The sequence below is a fragment of the Bombyx mandarina genome, chromosome 17, assembly GCF_030267445.1.
Source record: "Bombyx mandarina strain Sakado chromosome 17, ASM3026744v2".
Lineage (NCBI taxonomy): Eukaryota > Metazoa > Arthropoda > Insecta > Lepidoptera > Bombycidae > Bombyx > Bombyx mandarina.
The window spans coordinates 13094227-13113400 of NC_143223.1; the positions used below are offsets into that span (position 1 = coordinate 13094227).

Here is a 19174-nt window from a genome sequence, read left to right on the forward strand (position 1 = left end):
ATTTATTAATGATTTTAACAATTAGCAAACAGTCACCTACCCCCAAACTAAAAATCAGTGTTTTAAGGGAACTAGAGACTGATACACATAAGTACACATTTTTAGAGAATGAAGGTCCATAAAAAAATTCACGAATAAATATTATAATATTTTTTTTAATGGTATAAAATAAATACGTTTTATAATGCGAGTCTTTTGATCCACAGTTACGACGCCGGTTGCTGTATTTATTTTTATTTTGGATTTTACTCGGGTGACTGTGAAAACCCTGTCGAAACGTACGAGCAAATCGAGGAAGCAGCCAGAGATGAAATATTAGCTTGCGGTGGTGAGTTTCATTAATTTTTTAAAAGATAAAGTTGTGCCGATCAGTAGTAGGTTACATAAGATACGAAATTCATTCGGGTGTTTGTCTGTGCGCCTGTACAACAAAATCCCACAAGATGTTCAGAACCTACATATACATAGGTTTAAGAAAACTATTAAAGAACATCTGTGCAATAAAGCGTACTATAAAGTCAATGATTATCTAGAAGATTGCACAAAGTGGGAATGAGTTGCTCGCTCCGGGCATTTCAATATCGTAGTAATTGTTACGTTATAATACTCATTGTAAAAAAATCTTATTTAAAAAAAATAATAATCTAATATTAAAAAATAAATAAATAATAATTTCATATTTAAAAAAAAAAAAAAAAAGACATGCCCGCTGAGTTTCTTGCCAATTCTTCTCAGGTCATCGGTGATCAAACTTTAAGGAAAATCGTTAGACTTATTTTTAATTTTAAAAGTTTAATGTATGTAAACAGATTTTAAGAGTAATTTTGATGGTCTTCGAAAATTTGAGAGGAAAATATAAACGAAGATAATTAATTATAAATGTTTGTTGAAATAAATAAAATTAACTCACATTTCTCACGTAAAAACGTACGATTAAATTACAGGGTCGATATCGCACCATCATGGCGTCGGAAAATTAAGAAAGAAATGGTACGCCGAGACCGTGAGCGAACCCGGCCGTCAATTGCTACTGGCAGCTAAGAACGCCTTAGATCCGCAGAACATATTTGCAGTCGGCAATATGGCCTTTGAAGAGCACAACACCGAACATAGCGCCAAAAGTAAACTATGAGCTGTTTGTGATGTGGAAGGCGATTTTAATTACTGCAGAAGTTATTCAACTTCGTTATTAAGGGTTTATGGTTGGTTGTTCGGAATATTGTAAGCGACGAGTCGGTGAAGGCTCGGTATGACGACTTAAACTGACGAGTCTTGGGCGTATAGAATGTATTAACAGAAAATAACCGTTGAGGAAGTGGGTGTTTTTAATAATTTTAAGAAATCTATTATTTTGCATATTCATAAATACAGAATAGAACAGTAACAATAAAGTCTTCTCATTGTATGTAAAAGTTGAAGTTAAAAATTTTTGCGCCTGTATCATGTGACCCGATTCAAATTAATTAAAATCAAAATATTATTTATTTCATAAGCACTATGTTCATTTTCATTATGTTTGAACTCTTAGTAATGGGTAGTTAGAAAATTCGATTCTTATACAAGATTACATTAATTATAAGCTTGCATAAATTGAAATGGATAGTAACGTAAAAAAACACATAAATACAGCACGAATAGCTGCAGTAGCTAAATGCCAAATCGTGCCTTCTATAGGGTCGTTTTAGCAGTTTTGATAAAAATTGCTCACTTACTAAAAATTATACAAATTTATATATTGCACATACTACTATGTCTAATAGGAAATATAAAGCTCTAATTCAATATATGGAATCAAGACCAAAGATGTAAATTATTATTGTAATATTTGTTCAAGTTTAAGAAAATTTAACTTAAAAAAATACCCATACTTACCACTATTTTTATTATTACAAATTTTAGCGCATCATTAATTAATTTACAGCACATTTATGAAAGCAATGCCATTTAATGTAATGTACTTTAACATTCCCGATAATCAGTTATCGTTTTTTATATTATTAATTAAAACTGTATTGTTCTAGAAATGTGTGCGTTTGTGGTGTAGTCCAATAAATGATTCTTTTTATACGCTGCCTTTTTAATACCAAAAACACTTAATCCAATTTCTTGGATATAAATTACTTTATGTGGTATAATTCTAGTCATTCCTAGTTTTACTTAACCTGAACATATATCTATTAAGTACTAGGTATATAGGTTTCATACTTCAGTGAACCTGCATGACATGGATCGTTTATTGTGATTCTTCAGTTTGAAAACGAACATCAAATCGAACGAAAAGTTTGCAATTTTATTCTCGTAATAAAGTGATCAACTTTATATTAAGCAAATCTACCATCCTTAATGTTTTCCTTTATTTACCTACTAATAAAATTAGTGTACGAATAAAGCGATTTCATAATATTTATTTTGGCAAATAATATTCAAATTCCTTACCTTTTAATCCTTTGAAGTCAATGTGATTATTTTCGATGTCATTCATTTATACTTCCGTTTTGAAATTTTAATAAAACTCAAAAGAATTCACTTCCTGTTGCCACTCAATAATTGGTTCTCTAATATTGTTTAATTTTAAGATGGAAATTTAATGAAGCTTGCGTTTACGCGGGTATCTTGAAGATAAATTTGTTACAACAGATACGTGCATAGTAAATTAAGTCAAGATGATTGATCTTTTCATGCCTTTTCGTTCATTTTTGAAATTTGAGAATGTATGTACTGATAATAATATTTTTCGAATGCATTACAAGCTCACAGTCATAATATTATTGGTGTTTACACTTCTTGTGACTTCAAAGCAGTTTTTCGGAGAGCCCATACATTGTATGAGCGGCAATGATAAAGGCAATGATAAGGACGCCGTGAACAGTTATTGTTGGATATATGGAACATACACGCTGAAGAGCCAGCTTTTAGGTTCGTACATAATATTGATTTTAATTATATCAAGTACCTAATAAAATTAAGTAAATCACATTTTTTACAGACTTTTTATGAACTTAGTTCGCCTTGTTGAAATTTGCAAAAATTACATTCTAATTTCAATAGGCATCGATAAAATATCAATCAATAAAAACATAAAATATTGAACAAATTTCCAGGTGTTGAAGGCAGGCACATGGCATATGTAGGAGTAGGACCGGCTAAGTCCGACGATGATGAGCAGATCAAACACACTTACTACCAGTGGGTGTGTTTTGTACTACTTGGTCAAGCCACCATGTTTTATGCTCCTCGATACCTGTGGAAAATGTGGGAAGGAGGCAGGCTGAAGGCACTGGCAGCTGATCTTAGTAAGATTTTTATAAATTTAGATATTTTAAATGAGAAAAAACAATGGTAACTGAAGTGCCAATTAACTTAATTTGTTAGACAAAGGAAAAATTAAATTACCTATTTCATTTATTAAGAGACAAGCACCTCTCATCTCCTTAACTCTTCAAAGTACAGTAAAATTACACAAATTCAATAAAAAGCTAGCAATAATTTAAGTAATCAGTATACTAAGTAGTAAAACTTTACAGGCAGTCCAATGGTTTCGAAGGATTGGTCAGAGTTCAGGCGCAAAGAACTTGTCTCATATTTTAATTACACAAATATGTATACTCATAATATGTATGCCCTGCGTTATGCATTTTGTGAGCTACTGAACCTTGTAAATGTGGTAAGTTTATTTATTCTTAAATTAAAAATGATGACACAAACATTTTTTTAATTTTAATAGTAGTTTTAATTGCTTGTAAAATATAGTGGTATTATTAGCATTGATGCGATAAACACATTTGATCAAAAAATTCTGATATTGTCAAATTAAATTAAAAGACAATAGGCAAAATAGCAAAAGACAAGACAGTTCTCCTCTGTTTTTATTAATAAAAGAATGGTTTGGCAAACAGATTAATGATATGATATGTCAATACTATTTTAAATGCTATGTATTAACATATCATTTAAAAATTCAATCGAATTGCATCAAGATTCGGGTATCAGTGATTATGGTCTAGTTGCAACTAGTGAGCAAACACTAGTATAATCAAATTAACAATAAAGAATAAAAATATCACAATATTCTGATTGTCATATTAAATATGTGCACAAAGTTTTGCTACTTAATAACTGAATTTGGTGTTTGATCCCCAGGTTGGTCAAATATTTATTCTGGACTTGTTCCTTGGTGGTTCATTCCGTAACTATGGTGCTGCAGTTGCAGCTTTTACGCACACCCCACGCATACCTAACGATTTTACCAACTTCACCTCTGTCAACCCTATGGACGAATTTTTTCCTAAACTCACTAAATGCTGGTTAAGAAACTATGGACCTTCAGGCTCTCTTGAATTAAAGGATCGATTGTGTGTACTACCTTTAAATATTGTTAATGAAAAGATATTTGTTATTCTTTGGTTCTGGCTTATTATATTAACGGCTTTCTCGATACTAGCAGTAGTTTTTCGTTTTCTCTTGCTTATATTATATCCACTGCGGACAGTAATGATACGTGGACAAATACGCTATGTTAAAAGAAGTGTTGTCTCACGTATTGTAAAGAGATTTGGTTTTGGGGACTGGTTTATTCTCCACTTATTGGGTAAGAACATGAATCCAATAATTTTTAAGGATTTAGTACTTGAATTGGCCAAAGAAATAGAACATAATGCTATAATGGTATAACTCACGTTTTGAGTTTTTCGAAATAAGTCGCTAATTTTAATTAAGATTTGCTACAATAACAGTAAAATAATTATTATAATTCAGTTAGCTTGTGCTCAGGAATTTGCTAGAATTTTGAATTTACAATTAGTGTAATTAAAATCTTGCACTTTGCATGATTACTTGCTATTGATTAGAATGTAATGTTTAAATAATAAGTGCGTATTAGTAATCACATAAAAGACTGATTATAGAAATTGTTATTGAGGACTTTGTTTAGTTCCTAAAAGAGAAATTATAGCATTTGTTGAACAAATGTTTTGATATATTTTCTTTAAAGAAGTAGAAGAGAATTGTTATTTAAGTTCCTTTGTTTACTATTTTCAGTTAAAGTCTATTTAGTCAAAAGGGTTTTGTTTTATTTTTAGCAATAACTGATGATAATGTAAAACAAAATGAAACAATGTTTAAGTAGTTCATATTTGTTTTAGTGATTTAAAATTTATTTAAGACAGTTTTCAAGTAATTAAAATGATATAACAGAATACTGGTTTTACCTGGGTTTTTATTTTTCAACAAAACAAACACATAATATTGCGTGAACAGACGCAAACCACTGCATTTCCAGTCTATTCCCAAGGGAATAGATTTTTTAAAGTTAGTTGTCGTATTGTAAGATTGCACAAATAGGTAACAATTCTGTGTTATCTCTGCGGCAACGTAATCCTGCGTTATGGGGCGTAATGGGTGAGGCAGACGTCACAATTAACTCTTGGGACTTAAAGGTTGTTTTAAAATGGGTGGCGTCTTGGCTTGTCTGGACTTCGGAGATCACTTAATATCAGGCAGGCCGTGAAGTCATCGGATTATGTAAATCAATACAAATGTGAAATAGAAGCAGTTACAAGTTTATAATGCAATGAAAAATCTAAGCAAATGTGAATATGTAATGTGAAAATTTCGTAAATATTGGGGACAGGTTATATTGAGTCTCTTCTATTTTAAACAATCATCTGCTTAAGTTTGCTAAAGCAATAGATTTTTATACATATCAACATTTTGACATCGAATTGAAAGTGATAATTTCTGAATAGTCCTCAATTTTATCACCTTTATTTTTATTAGTACATTGTTTATATTTGTTAATTGCACATTGACGTCTCATAAGTAAAAGAAAATAGAAAAGTTTAAAGTTCAATAGGAAAATTAAAAAAAAAATTTAATCAAATTTTGAGTATGAGTGAGTATATGTGTTTATAAACATGACTTAAAATATTGCCATTACAATAAAGTACAGTTACATAATGTTTTATGAAAATTAGTCCAGTTCAACATTTGAAAAAAAAAAGTGTCTCAATAACAGCTGTTATTATTATTTAATCTACATTAATGTAGAATAAAACTCATTCAAAAGTAATGCTTAAGCGCATAACAGTTGATTAATATAAAAACTGAAACAATACCACTTAGTCACAATATAGTTTTCATGAATTGGAGCAAGCTTCACAATAATCTAATTCAGTTTCACCACTTTAGTTTTACATTAAAACTGAGATCAGTCAGTAGTTTTAATTATCAAACAATCAAAAACTGGAAGAAATATTGTATAGTTTAAATTCTACTAATTTCATTATCAATCAAATCCAAGACCGTGGATGTACGCTTGTGTACTCAAATTTTATACTCAGAACCACACATACCTATATCAATACAAGTCATACAAAAGAGTACCTTTATCAATAAAAAAAGTACCTTATATTTTTTTCTTTCAAATTAAATTACAACACTAGTCCTTCAAGTACTTTATTAATTTCTATCCTGAACAACCTCTGCAACCACAATGGACACATTCAACAATCCTTCCCTCTTCCAGCTTACTCTTCGGAACTCTACATATACAATTAGTTGCAAAATTTGTATCTCTAGTTTGTATGCAGCGAAGACAACACAAATTTTCATACCCAGTCTTTTTCCATTTCGCTATAAGATTGGCGTCAGCTATTTTTTCATTTAAGCAATATTGGTAAAGTTCTCTGCTAATGGCCTTACGTCTGTAAAATAAGTCATAGATGTAACGTGATTTCTGATGATGTATTTTGAAAATTGGCCATAAGGATTCTTGTTTTCGTTTCCCTTCGTGCGGTTCAGTTTCGGCTGAAAATATATTTAAGCGAGTAACATCATTTCAAGGAACATATCCAATATTTTTAGGTTATCATTGTTTTTAAATAAAACAACAATATTTTGTTGAGGCTATGTTCAATACCTTCTCGCATTTTCTGTTCAAGTTCCTCAAGTGTTGGCTCAATTAATTCCCATCCTTCTGGTGGTGGTTTCCTACTGCGACGAACCTTAGGCATTTTATAATATCTTTAACAAAATCGGCTTCTAAGATTTAAAGAAATTCAATTTTCATTTACTCTACAACGTAAAACAGTCCGTGTTTCTAAATTTGTGACAGGCGACATGAATGACAGTTGGGCGTGATATTTTTTAGAACGGGTAAAAGGAAATTAGCCCATACATGTTGTAAAGGTCGAAGAAGATCTATTTGAAAAGGGAATTGAGCAGAATTAAATGAAACCTCTTACCATAATGGATTTAATTTACTGAGATTTCAATGGCCTTTAGAAACTATGTCCAACTATTATGTCCTCCCTCGCCTATCTTAACGGTCGGATTATCTTCTTCTTCTTAGTCGCATACTTCATTGTGGAAGGTCGTGTCCCTGAAAGCCCTTTATGGCTACTTGTACCATCAGCTTCAATTTCCTTCAGTTTTAGACTTATCTCAGGGCGGTCGCAACAGAGAGTCCAGTGAGCGCAGTTACCTGATCTGACCAATGGTTTGGCGGCCGGCCGGTGGGTCTTTTACCTTCTACCTTGCCCACTACAGCCAATTTTTCAAGGTTGTCGGTCGGATTATCAACTTTTTTAAATTTGTACTTTTTTACACAACAGGACAAAACGTTTCGAACGTGCCAATAATCAGCGATGGCAAAGTTATCATCGTTCAATATGAATAAGCCTGGCGCTTATTCATATTGAACGATGATAACTTTAAATTTTCTTGATTACTTGTGGTAGAGAGTTAGAGCCTCCACAAGTAGGTACCACCACGATCCTGTTTATTTGTAACGCCACACTGTTTTTCGTTAGGGAATGAAAGGCTAGACAGCCATTAGACAACAAAATTAAATCTTCGAACGGTAGATCTCGAGGTTGATAGCGGCATTAAATAGCGGAAATAAATTTCAACACGAGAGCGTAGTTTTTTGGTAGTACTGTACTCCAAAATCAATGGTATCCTGAATAGGAATTAAGGGGATAGATATGTAATACCAAAGAATAACTGAATAATCAGAGATACTAATGCCACGGAGAGTAATGTGTCTAATTTACCATTTATTCTAATAAATTCAGTCCGTCTAAAGAACAGAACGAGCCCAGGAGTAAGATGTTAATTTTGGGTGAAAAACAAAACGTGTGATGATGATATTTAAAAAGGATATATTTCATTTTTTTAAATATCGGCATTTATTACTGGTTTATCTTTCAAGTTTTGTGGAAATCCGGATTCCACCTCAACAATATATTCACATTTAAGCGTGCAAAGGGGATTGCCCACTCTCCATAGTGTGCTAGGCCCAAGATGGACATCAAATATTACTATAAAAATGTACTGATTCAAATTCTTAAATGTATTGGATATCTAAAAAATATATTGAAATTGACGCCACTATTATAAAAAATATAATAAAAATAAAAACTCGTTTTGAGGTTAATTTTCTATATAAATAAGTGTCGGATTGTGAGATACTTCAAGAACTTTTCTTTTCTTAATGTTTAAGATGTTCCTAATGTATTTTTATCCAATAGGGTATAAAAACACACTTAATTCATTAAATATCTATATTTTCTTCATCTTCATACACAATTAGTATCATCTAAAAATAGCAAAGGAGAGCATATACACGGTTTTAAATCTCGGTCAGGGTAAAACCACAATTCACACAATGTTTTTTAGTCGTAGTATGAAACGTTATTGATAAAAGTAAAATAAATCGAAGAAAAATCAAAACACATCCATTTTGTACGCAAGCACAACACCACAAGCAGCAAGCGAAGTATCAGTCAGTCAGATTGAATTCAGTGTTGTCAGTATAAAGAAAAATAATTACATGAAATTCATATATCGATTATTTTTTTAAATAACCGATTTTATTTATATCTTAATTTTTTTTATATCTTAATCGATTGATTTATATCTTAATCTTTTTTTTACGAGTACACATTATTTTTTATGTTTTTGTTTTAGTTGTACATATTTAAATAACAATACTAGTAAAGTTTTTTTTATTGCTTAGATGGGTGGGCGAGCTCACAGCCCACCTGGTGTTAAGTGTTTACTGGAACCCATAGACATCGACAACGTAAATGCGCCACCCACCTTGAGATATAAATTCTAAGGTCTCAAGTATAGTTACAACGGCTGCCCCGCCCTTCAAACCGAAACGCATTACCGCTTCACGGCAGAAATAGGCAGGGTGGTGGTACCTACCCGCGCGAACTCACAAGAGGTCCTATCACCAGTAATTACGCAAATTATAATTTTTGCGGGTTTGATTTTTATCACACGATGTTATTCCTTCACCGTGGAAGTCAATCGTGAATATTTGTTGAGTACGTATTTCATTATAAAAATTGGTACCCGCCTGGGATTCGTAAACCGGTGCATCAACGTCTTATCCTTTAGACCACGATGACTTTAAAATCTTCTCAGCGATTTGCGATTCCGATCCGGTAGCAGATTCATTCGCAAAGCAGCTGCTTTTGAGTTTTTAGGTCTCCTTTAGAGGCGCTCGGGCAGCTGTTAACAAATTCCATTCCTCCTGGCAGGGCCTTTGCTCGCCCATCTGTCCTAATGAAACTAGAAAGGCCTTCGGGCTTTTCTAAAAAGATAATTAAAAAAAAGAATAAAAAATGTATCATCATCATCATCATCATCATCAACAGCCCACAGTCGTCCACTGCTGGACATAGGCCTCTCCCAATCTACACCACTGAGCCCGGTCTGCTGCTCTCCTCATCCACTTCTTTCCGGCCACCGTGCGGAGGTCATCGCACCATCTAGCCAGGGGGCGTCCCACGTTACGTCTTCCGCTGCGCGGTCTCCACTCGAGCACCCGTCTGCTCCAGCGATCGTCAGTCCTACGGCATATATGGCCAGCCCACTGCCACTTCAGCTTGCTGATTCTTTGAGCTATGTCGATGACTTTAGTTCTCTGTCGAATAATCTCATTCCGGATTTTATCCTTCAGAGAAACTCCGAGCATGGCTCTTTCCATGGCTCGCTGAGCGACTTTGAGCTGACGGACCAACCTTACTGTGAGTGTCCACGTTTCGGCTCCGTAAGTCATTACCGGCAGGACGCACTGGTTAAAAACTTTCGTTTTAAGGCACTGTGGTATGTGCGATGAAAAGACTCCACGCAGTTTGCCGAACGCCGCCCAGCCCAGTTGGATCCTTCTCTTGACTTCCCTCTCCAAGCTGTGTTTACCCATCTGCAGCGTCTGCCCGAGGTATAAATATTCATCAACAGCTTCAAGCGGGCAGCCCTTTACGACGATCGGACCCGGGCTAATGTAACCATTGAACATCACTTTGGTTTTATCCATGTTCATCCGTAGTCCAATTCGTCGTGAAGAATCTGCTAAGCCGTTCAGCATCTGCTGCAGATCTTGCAACGATTCCGCCATGAGAACTATGTCATCTGCAAACCGCAAGTGTGAAATGTACTGGCCATTAATGTTTATGCCCATCTTTTTCCAGTTCAGCGTCTTAAACATATCTTCCAATGCGTTAGTAAACAGTTTCGGGGAAATGACATCCCCCTGTCTCACTCCCCTACGCAATTGGATAGGGTTAGACTGCTGATTCTGTACTCGAACATTCATCGTGGCACAGTCGTAAAGGCATTTCAACACCTGGACATAGCGATGGTCTACCTGGCATCGCCGCAGAGAGTCCAGAACAGACCAAGTCTCGATGGAGTCGAAAGCCTTCTCATAATCCACGAATGCTAAACACAGGGGCCGATTATATTCTGTGGTCTTTTCTATAAGCTGCCGCACTGTTTGTATGTGGTCTATGGTTCCATAGCCGCTCCGAAACCCAGCCTGCTCTGGAGGCTGAAATTCGTCGAACTTTCTTGCCAGGCGATTTGTGATGACTCGTGAGAACAACTTATAGATGTGGTTCAGGAGGGAGATTGGTCTATAGTTCTTTAAAAGAGTTTTGTCTCCTTTTTTGAAAAAAAGTACCACAATGTATACATATATCTAATTTTCTAGCCGACATCTTTTTAAAAGCTCTATCGATCATAATATTTTTTCTGCTTGAAACTCACAACAGGCGTTTTGTTTAAAGGTTTTGACTGTTTAGAACTATGTATGTATTAATTTTAAAATGCCACTGCTATTGGTACTGATTTATTATTAAAAAAAAATCCAAGTACTACTACTGCCTTTATAGCATATTTTGGGTATTACTACCTAGCCTGATGGGATTGCACAATGCAGAAATGATACCTGTAATTATATAATTCGAGAAATAGTCAAGAATTTGAGTTATTTCTCTGACAAATTGTTCATAAAATAAATGTAAAGAAAGTGTGTTGTGAGTGTTAAAATTCTTTGATTGAAGAGTTTGATAAACTTTCGCACGCTGTACATCTAGTGTGGAAACTATGGATGACATAACATCGAATGATTTTATTTGTTAAGTGATTACATTGCTATTGCTACACAGAATAACTTGTTCTACAAGAATTTAATTTTTATGAAAGATATTTTATTTACATGCAATTTCTTGTTTCTTTTAATGGTTGTGAAACGGTGATTATACAATATACAAGTAGGTACCTAAGAATCTGTAGTTGATTAGGAAAGTAAAGCATAGTTAATTGAAAAAATACATTTACTTTTATTAATCAAAATATTATATTGTGTCATAAATTTATAAGTACCTACTAATCCACCTATGACTAAATTTTACCTAGTTTTTTAGAACTAAGTGGTCAATTACGTAGAATTTGTAATTTTTATTCACATTTTTTTTATTATTTTTCATTAAAATATACGCGCATAGGTATGAATAACGGGTCTACCTATCAACATAGAAACAAACGCAGATCTCGCATCCTCTTTTCTCCGCGCAATCCCAGTTAAGTTAGAGAGAGAGAACTACAGTTTACGTGCCTCGATTAGCAGTTAGTACTCGTGGAATGCGGTGTTGCGCTCGCGCACCAAACCACGAGCGAAGCAAAAGTAAGCAGTCATTTTATTTGTCTCGGAGAGCGTTGTGGTGACCGCGGAGTGACGATTGCCAAAACGAAACAACAAAATATGTGTGAATATTGCTCAATCAAAAGTGTTTATCTATTTATCGATAAGTGAATAATATTGCGACAATTGTGTTTTATGTGGTTTGTTATGAAGTTTTGTGAGAGTTGACGAAGGTTTTCAAGGAACTCCGGTGTATCGTCGCTTATTTACCTGTAAGTTGTCTCGAGTTGTAGGTACCTACCTACGTGTCTGGGTGACGTTGATTTTGCGTTATACATGTTACTTACTTTTTTTTAAACATTCAACACTATAAATATGGCTGCGAATCTAAGAGGGATTGTACAGTTAGAAATTGCTATTCTTCAATATTTATTTAAATCTAAATTATTATTTTATTTATTACGTAAATATCACAGAAAAAATAGTCTATTTATAAAATAAATTAATTATTACCCAATAATAGGGTAACCATACGTCCGATGCTCGAAGGACACCGTTAAGTTTCCCCGATTTCCGATTCTCGCGGAAGTTGATATCAAATCCGTTCGCCAAGCCAACAAATAGGTTTGTTTGTACGCTAATGGTCGGTGCTTTGTAAGGTAATATTGTTAATCGAATAGAATCTGAACTATTTTTGCATTATTCGATCGACACAAAATCAAAATTATCATAATACCACAAGATTAAGTGTTTAAATCATCTTGAAATTAATAATTTTTTTTTTTATCCTACCTAAGCTGATAGCCTTGAGAGGCTATTTCAGCGTAACCTTAACTAGTAGGTGAGCTCGCGGGGCTCAAACCTGACGACGTTGCTAACACGAACCCTAGCAAGAGCCGTGCTTCGCAGAATCTACCACCGGATCGGAGACGTGACCCACTGAGAAGATCCGGCGAGAAACTCAGTGGGCTGTGTCTGAGGGTTAAAAAATTTGTACAAACTAACAACAGTATGGGGTAGTGCTTTGAGAAATTATTAAAGTAAATCACGTAATCTTAAGAGACGGCACTACCCGCCACCGGAACAGAGTTAATTATTATCACTGAGAACTCCACCTCCGGTTTGAGCCCCGAGAGCTCACCTACACGCTAGGGAAAAGCTGTATAGCCACTCAAGGCTATCAGCATAGGTAGATAAAGAAAAAAGAGGGAACTTCACCCATATACAGCGCGTTGCCAAAGATAAAGCTTGCAATATATCATCGCAATACTTGAACTTTTAAAATAACTTATCGCAGTTTTTGACTTCAGTCCGTCTACGTTCGATGGTAGTAAGCTACATAAGATGCAATAATTTTAATTGAGCTAACTCAGTGGCTGCTGGGCTGAAGGTCGTCGGTTCGATTCCCACATCGTGCTAAACATTAATGCGATAAACAAGTTTATTTGCTGTTTGTGTGAGTATGTATCAGTTTTTGGTTGCCATAGTTCTTTAATGGTGGTAGGACCTCTTGTGAGTCCGCGCGGGTAGGTACCCACCACCCTGCCTATTTCAGCCGTGAAGCAGTAATGCGTTTTAGTTTGAAGGGTGGGGCAGCCGTTGTAACTTTACCATATAACACCAGGTGGGCTGTGAGCTCGTCCATCTATTTAAGCAATAAAAAAAAAACAAAAAAAGAAAGTTCCCATTATTGATTTATAGTTTGTGATTTCACGAATTTATTAAAATAAGTAGTGCATAGTTTAAGAATGTAGATAATACAGCTGCAGCAAATTTGACTCCACTAATAGGTACATGCAAAGCTAAGACTATGAATTCCGGTTTGGAACACAAACGATAACGCCCTTGTAATTGGCACAACACAACTGTACAACTGGTCCTTGCTTTTTTACGACTATAGTCAGTTCTACACATAAATACCTGAGTTGTTTTTTATTGCTTAGATGGGAGGACGAGCTTACCTGGTGTTAAGTGGTTACCGGGGCCCACATATATTTACAACGTAAATGCCGCCACCCATCTTGAGATATCAGTTGTGTCAGTTTTGCAGTGCAACGCCTGTTCCTCCCTTCAACGTGAAACGCATTACTGCTTCACAGCAAAAATAGGCAGGGTGGTGGTGCCTACCCGCGCGAACTCACAAGACGTCCTACCACCAATTAAAGTTCCAAGGTATTCAAATTTAATTCCAAGTTCAAAAGGTTCCAAAGTATTCTTTGAGATAGTACCATCGTCCGGGCATATTTTAGTTTAGTCAAGTATTTTTAGAAGCAATGTTAAGTTTTTTCAAACGAAATTTGTGGATAGTACTTGATTGTAGGCAGCGGCGTGGCTGCGTCCGTGGCATTGCTGACGTCCATGGGCGACGCTAACAACTCTCAATCAGGTGGGCCGTATGCTCGTCTACCTACAAGGGCAATGAAAATACGTTTATTGTAAACATACTGTTTGATGTGACCAATTCATATAATAAATTTTTTTGGAAAATTTTAGCACAGTAATGTTGGTTTTAAAACGTGAACATGCAGGTATTGGTGTATCATTTGGTGGAACCATTCGTCAAAGTTGGTAGTAAAGATCAAACCGAACAAAATTTAAACCTTTTTTTTCTGATTGTTCTGGTCTGTACTCGGCAGTGCAGGACAATAATTATATTATCATCGGTATTTAATTTCGATACGTTTGTTTCAAAGTTTCAAATTAATCGATCCTCTCGATTTTGGCGAAAATTGCGTTGAAATATTCGGTACACAATACACATAACTTATAAGTATAGTGATAGATTGATCATATATTGTGAAAATAAATGTTTTAAGATTTCCCGCGATTTTCACCTGGTATTCTAAAATGGAAACATTGACGTCTATTTTAATGAACGTGCACAATTCTATTGGAGTTTAAATTAAATCATTAATCAAATAAAAACTTCTCCAGAGAATATCTAGAGATTTAAAAGGATAAGACAAATATTTCGCAAGTCGTGAGTACTAAACAGTATAGAAATAAGGTCAATGCCGAACACCGTGTAACACCTAATTATAATCTACTCGTAGACAGCTTGACTGTATGAGGTGTGCATACCAGCTGTGAAGGTTTTTGAAAATCTACGCTTATAACTGTATAATAAACACGTAAATACTTTAAAGTAACATTTTCTTTTTCTGTTTGACGTTTTTCTTATCAACAGATTTTGCTTTCTCCTTATTCGTGTCTCAATGTCGTGTTTAAATGTCCCAAAATTTGTATGTAGGTATAATCTCTTCAAAAGACAAAACAGCTAAGCACTTTTTCACTTCCGTTTTTCAACCTTTTTCCTTTTTCTGTTTTGTTTTATTTAGTAACTATTTAAGTGCTTAAATTTACCAACAAAAAATTGAAAACGGTAATGCTTTTTCAAAATAAAAACAAAAGATTAACTGTAATAAATAGATAAGATGAATACCTAAATTGAGGTGTCAGTAAATATCGGTCATTGGGCGAACACTAATTGTATCAAAACAACTATGGTGATTATGATGCTGGTTCTTTTTAATTTTTTCTTTATGATAGGAAATCAACTCAAAAGCCTAGTAGTTAAATAGATACTTGAGTCCATAGATAACACAACGTAAATTGTAGCGTTTACTGTCGGACTTTTTGGCGGGAAAATGCGAAGCGAAGGAGTTTCTTAAGCTTCAAATGTACAGTAATGATCCGACTTATTAACCTTTTAGAAATTGTGAAAGTGTATCAGTGTGGAAAAATGAAATAAAGCCGCTGGACGTGGCTTCTCATATCATTTCATATAATTTCATCCCAATTGTTTACAGACTCAAATAAGTTAACTTTCTCTCGTTTCGCTACACATAATTTTTCCAAATAACAGAATATAATAATATTGTATTGTAATAAATAATATTTGAAGATTATTATAAGCTCGACACTGGAAACAATGGCGCCGCAAGAATACAGTCATCCTTGAGCAACCTTGAGCTGTAGTAAGTCCCTTCATCCAACTACTTCAGAGTCTAACTAATACAAATGCGAAACATTGACTTTGCAACTCCTCAATTTTTTTTAATTTTTTTTATTGCTTAGATGAGTGGACGAACTCACAGCCCACCTGGTGTTAAGTGGTTACTGGAGCCCATAGACATCTACAACGTAAATGCGCCACCCATCTTGAGATATAAGTTCTAAGGGTCTCAATTATAGTTACAACGGCTGCCCCACCCTTCAAACCGAAACGCATTACTGCTTCACGGCAGAAATAGGCAGGGTGGTGGTACCTACCCGTGCGGACTCACAAGAGGTCCTACCACCAGTAAAGAGGTCCTACCACCAGTAAAGAGGTCCTACCACCAGTAAAGAGGTCCTACCACCAGTAAGATGACCTCTATACTTTTTCAAAAGACTTGCTAAAAATTGGCAAAACTTCGAATAATATTGGTTAAATTATTTAAATATCATTCGTTGACCAGCCATGATTTAGAACAGATACAAATTTTAAGTAATTCCGATGTGTCGTGTCGAGAGACAAGCGTAGAAAGCGTTTGATGATGCTCATCAATAATGGACGTTAGACTGGTTAACGGGTTTTCACCGATTTATTTCGTCTTCGGAGCTAGTTCGATATCTCACTGCTCCTGAATTAGACGCATGCACGCATCTGCAATTAAAATTTGATTTCGGAGCTCGATAATAATTTGTAACAAACATTTTTTATCTGTGAAATTTAAGAGATTCAATTTTATGTGTGTTAAGTTGACTTCTAGAATTTGCGGTATTTATTTATTTATTATGTTTTTAGTTAATTAACTTGCTGTTAACTGGAATCTCAGCAAGAACAAAAAATCATTTATGTATTTTTTGTTTTTAATTACGGCATTGGCTATGTTCATGATTCGTCTTTAAACTTAATAAAAAAAAGTTTACTGTAATTTTAAATATTGAATAATATTGACTTAATATCTACTTGTTGTGTTTTGTACAAAACACAATAACTGTAAAATAAACTATAAACTTAAGTACCATTAAAAGTAGAAACTTAAAACCTTTTTATTCAATGACTGTAATGATTAACGTAATGTAATGTAGTAAACAAATTACGATATAATCAGAAGTGAAATGATTACGTCACGATTACAACTTTTTTTTTTAAAGTCCTGCATAAAACTATAGACATACGAGTGTGCCTGCGACGTATGAATGAAAGTGGCGAAAGAAGCAAACGGTTTTGGACCTAAAGTCGATGTTAATGTTTACCATGACGGGCGTTTTTGTGGATTAAATTTTCGACCTTATTTATTCAGATTTTAAAACGAATTTAATAATTATTCGCGGCCACACCGGCCCAACCAGTTGTGCAACACAACATATCTTTAGAAGCAGACAACGTTCGAAATATATTTCACAAACACTAACGGGTTAGCCACGCACGTAAGTGAATGTCATAGCCTGAGATGAAAGGATAAAGATTGTTTTCTATGCTATATTTTGGAAACAGTTTACAAAGTTCGTAAGAACGCTCTACTGGACGAGATAAGGCTGTGTGCACACGCGCATACATGGTCTCTGCTGGCACAGGTTTGTATAATCATACTGCCTATCTTTAGTTCCGGTATAAAGATAGCCGTTATTACATTGTAATTTGTCGTGAGTTTATTTGACTTAAGATATTTAATGAAAACAAATTATTTTATCCATCGAACAATGAAGAACAACGCAATAACAATATTATAGAATTTTACAGTAACCGTGATAAATCACGTACAACTCGCTTCGTCTAAAGCTGCCGGCGAATAGTTCATAAAACGCTATCAAATGAATTCTGTTTTCAATATAGAGGACTAGCGACCCGCCCTCGCTTCGCTTCGGAAACATTAAAACACACATGAAACAAAAAAAAAAAAATAAAAAAAAAATGAAAATAAAGTAGCCTATGTTCATTTGGGACAATGTCGGCTTCTAATGGAAAAAGAATTTTTCAAATCGGTCCAGTAGTTTCGGAGCCTATTCGAAACAAACAAACAAACAAATCTTTCCTCTTTATAATATTAGTATAGATAAGAAAAACTATCTTATAGGGCCTTCATTAGTCGGCAGTCCAAAGGGGCAAATACAGATATAAACATAATTGAAAGTTATTCAGTCATTTTTTTAACATAATATATTTTTATAGCCTTGTCTTTCAAAGTTGTTTAGTTGTCTTTGAGAAGGCAAGATAATAAGTAATATTCCGTGCCTGAACTAAACATTTCGTGGAAGAGCCGTGGTCGAGGATTCAAAGGGTCGCGGAGGCTCACGAGCCGCGTATTGCCGACCACTGTTATAAGGGTACAAGTTGAAAAAACGTCCAGCTGTAAGTAGAAAGCTAACAAATCAAAACTCATCAAAATAGCGCAGTGTTGAAAATGGCATAATACTGCAATTAAAGTAGTAGTTTGTTAACTTCCTTACGGATCCATCAGTTCCAATAACCCTTGCATTAGACTCCTTCAGCTCTAACACTAGAAACCGGCTTAGAGACCCCGGTAATCATACTCGTCGAACTCGACAAGGGTTCGTCCCTTGTCGAGATCGTCCCCAACCTAACCCATGCATCAGCCCTCTGAGTTTTTTCGTCGGAACTTCTCAGCGGGTCGCGATTACGATCCGGTAGATTCATCCGCGAAGCAACTGCTCTCGAGTTGTTATGTCTCCTTCCGAGTTGCTCGGGTAGCTGTTAGCTAATCCCGCCCCTTCTGGCTGAACCTTTGCTTCCCCACCTGTCCTGCTGAAACTGGAAAGGCCTCAGGGCTACCAGTAATAATTAAACTATAAAATAAAAAAGTAGTTTGTAAACGAGGTGCACTCTGCCGAGATGAACTTAGCGCTATCTTTGAAATTATACTACTGGGCATGGTGGCGTTGTATTAATTTATAAAAATAGCGCAATACATGTAAAAAAATCTCAACATATTTTAAAAAATATATATTTTTTTTAAACTTAAGACCAACTTTTTTTTTTAAAGTCGAAACTAAAATATCACGCCGCGCTTCTTTCGTATACTGCCACCGATTGCAAACATTTATCCTATTGCGGATTAAGATATAACAAAACTACCGTACGAATTGCGAAAAAAAAAATAGGCACACGACAAACATTTAAATAGGCACATGCGACGTCCTAATTAGGCGGCGGCGCGCATACCAACACGCGCCAACGAAATGTCAATCGAACAGTGAACTCAAATGCAACTAAGGAGTTGCTTTCTCGTA

The 19174-nt window shown here is 34.9% G+C and overlaps 4 protein-coding genes across 4 annotated transcripts in view; 3 read left to right on the forward strand and 1 right to left on the reverse strand.

Moving 5' to 3' along the window:
• Positions 1 to 2064, forward strand: part of Agps (alkyldihydroxyacetonephosphate synthase) — a 37947-nt gene extending 35883 nt beyond the window's left edge. The window contains exons 10-11 of the mRNA XM_028177572.2: positions 207 to 328; positions 945 to 2064. Of these exons, the coding sequence (XP_028033373.2) occupies positions 207 to 328; positions 945 to 1132 (310 nt within the window). The 3' untranslated portion in view covers positions 1133 to 2064. The remainder of the gene's footprint in view (positions 1 to 206; positions 329 to 944) is intronic.
• A 309-nt stretch (positions 2065 to 2373) lies between these two features.
• Positions 2374 to 5204, forward strand: Inx4 (innexin 4). The gene is made up of 4 exons (XM_028177537.2): positions 2374 to 2916; positions 3102 to 3293; positions 3525 to 3664; positions 4141 to 5204. The coding sequence occupies exons 1-4, from the start codon at positions 2664 to 2666 to the stop codon at positions 4669 to 4671; spliced, it is 1116 nt and encodes a 371-aa protein (XP_028033338.1). The 5' UTR covers positions 2374 to 2663; the 3' UTR covers positions 4672 to 5204.
• l(1)10Bb (BUD31-like protein) lies at positions 5117 to 7110 on the reverse strand. The gene is made up of 2 exons (XM_028177538.2): positions 6917 to 7110; positions 5117 to 6804 (listed from the first exon to the last, which is right to left on the reverse strand). The coding sequence occupies exons 1-2, from the start codon at positions 7008 to 7010 to the stop codon at positions 6464 to 6466; spliced, it is 435 nt and encodes a 144-aa protein (XP_028033339.1). The 5' UTR covers positions 7011 to 7110; the 3' UTR covers positions 5117 to 6463.
• A 4871-nt stretch (positions 7111 to 11981) lies between these two features.
• Positions 11982 to 19174, forward strand: part of Myo10A (unconventional myosin 10A) — a 138836-nt gene continuing 131643 nt past the window's right edge. Inside the window, exon 1 of the mRNA XM_089734127.1 lies at positions 11982 to 12207. The gene's annotated coding sequence lies outside the window, so the exon portion shown is untranslated. The remainder of the gene's footprint in view (positions 12208 to 19174) is intronic.

Bases quoted from the DNA above. Each gene is read 5' to 3' on its own strand.
- Inx4 (XM_028177537.2), top strand. From the start codon at position 2,664: ATGATTGATCTTTTCATGCCTTTTCGTTCATTTTTGAAATTTGAGAAT. The intron at 2,917-3,101 runs GTTCGTACATAA...ACAAATTTCCAG, and splicing joins GCTGAAGAGCCAGCTTTTAG to GTGTTGAAGGCAGGCACATG. The intron at 3,665-4,140 runs GTAAGTTTATTT...TTTGATCCCCAG, and splicing joins TACTGAACCTTGTAAATGTG to GTTGGTCAAATATTTATTCT.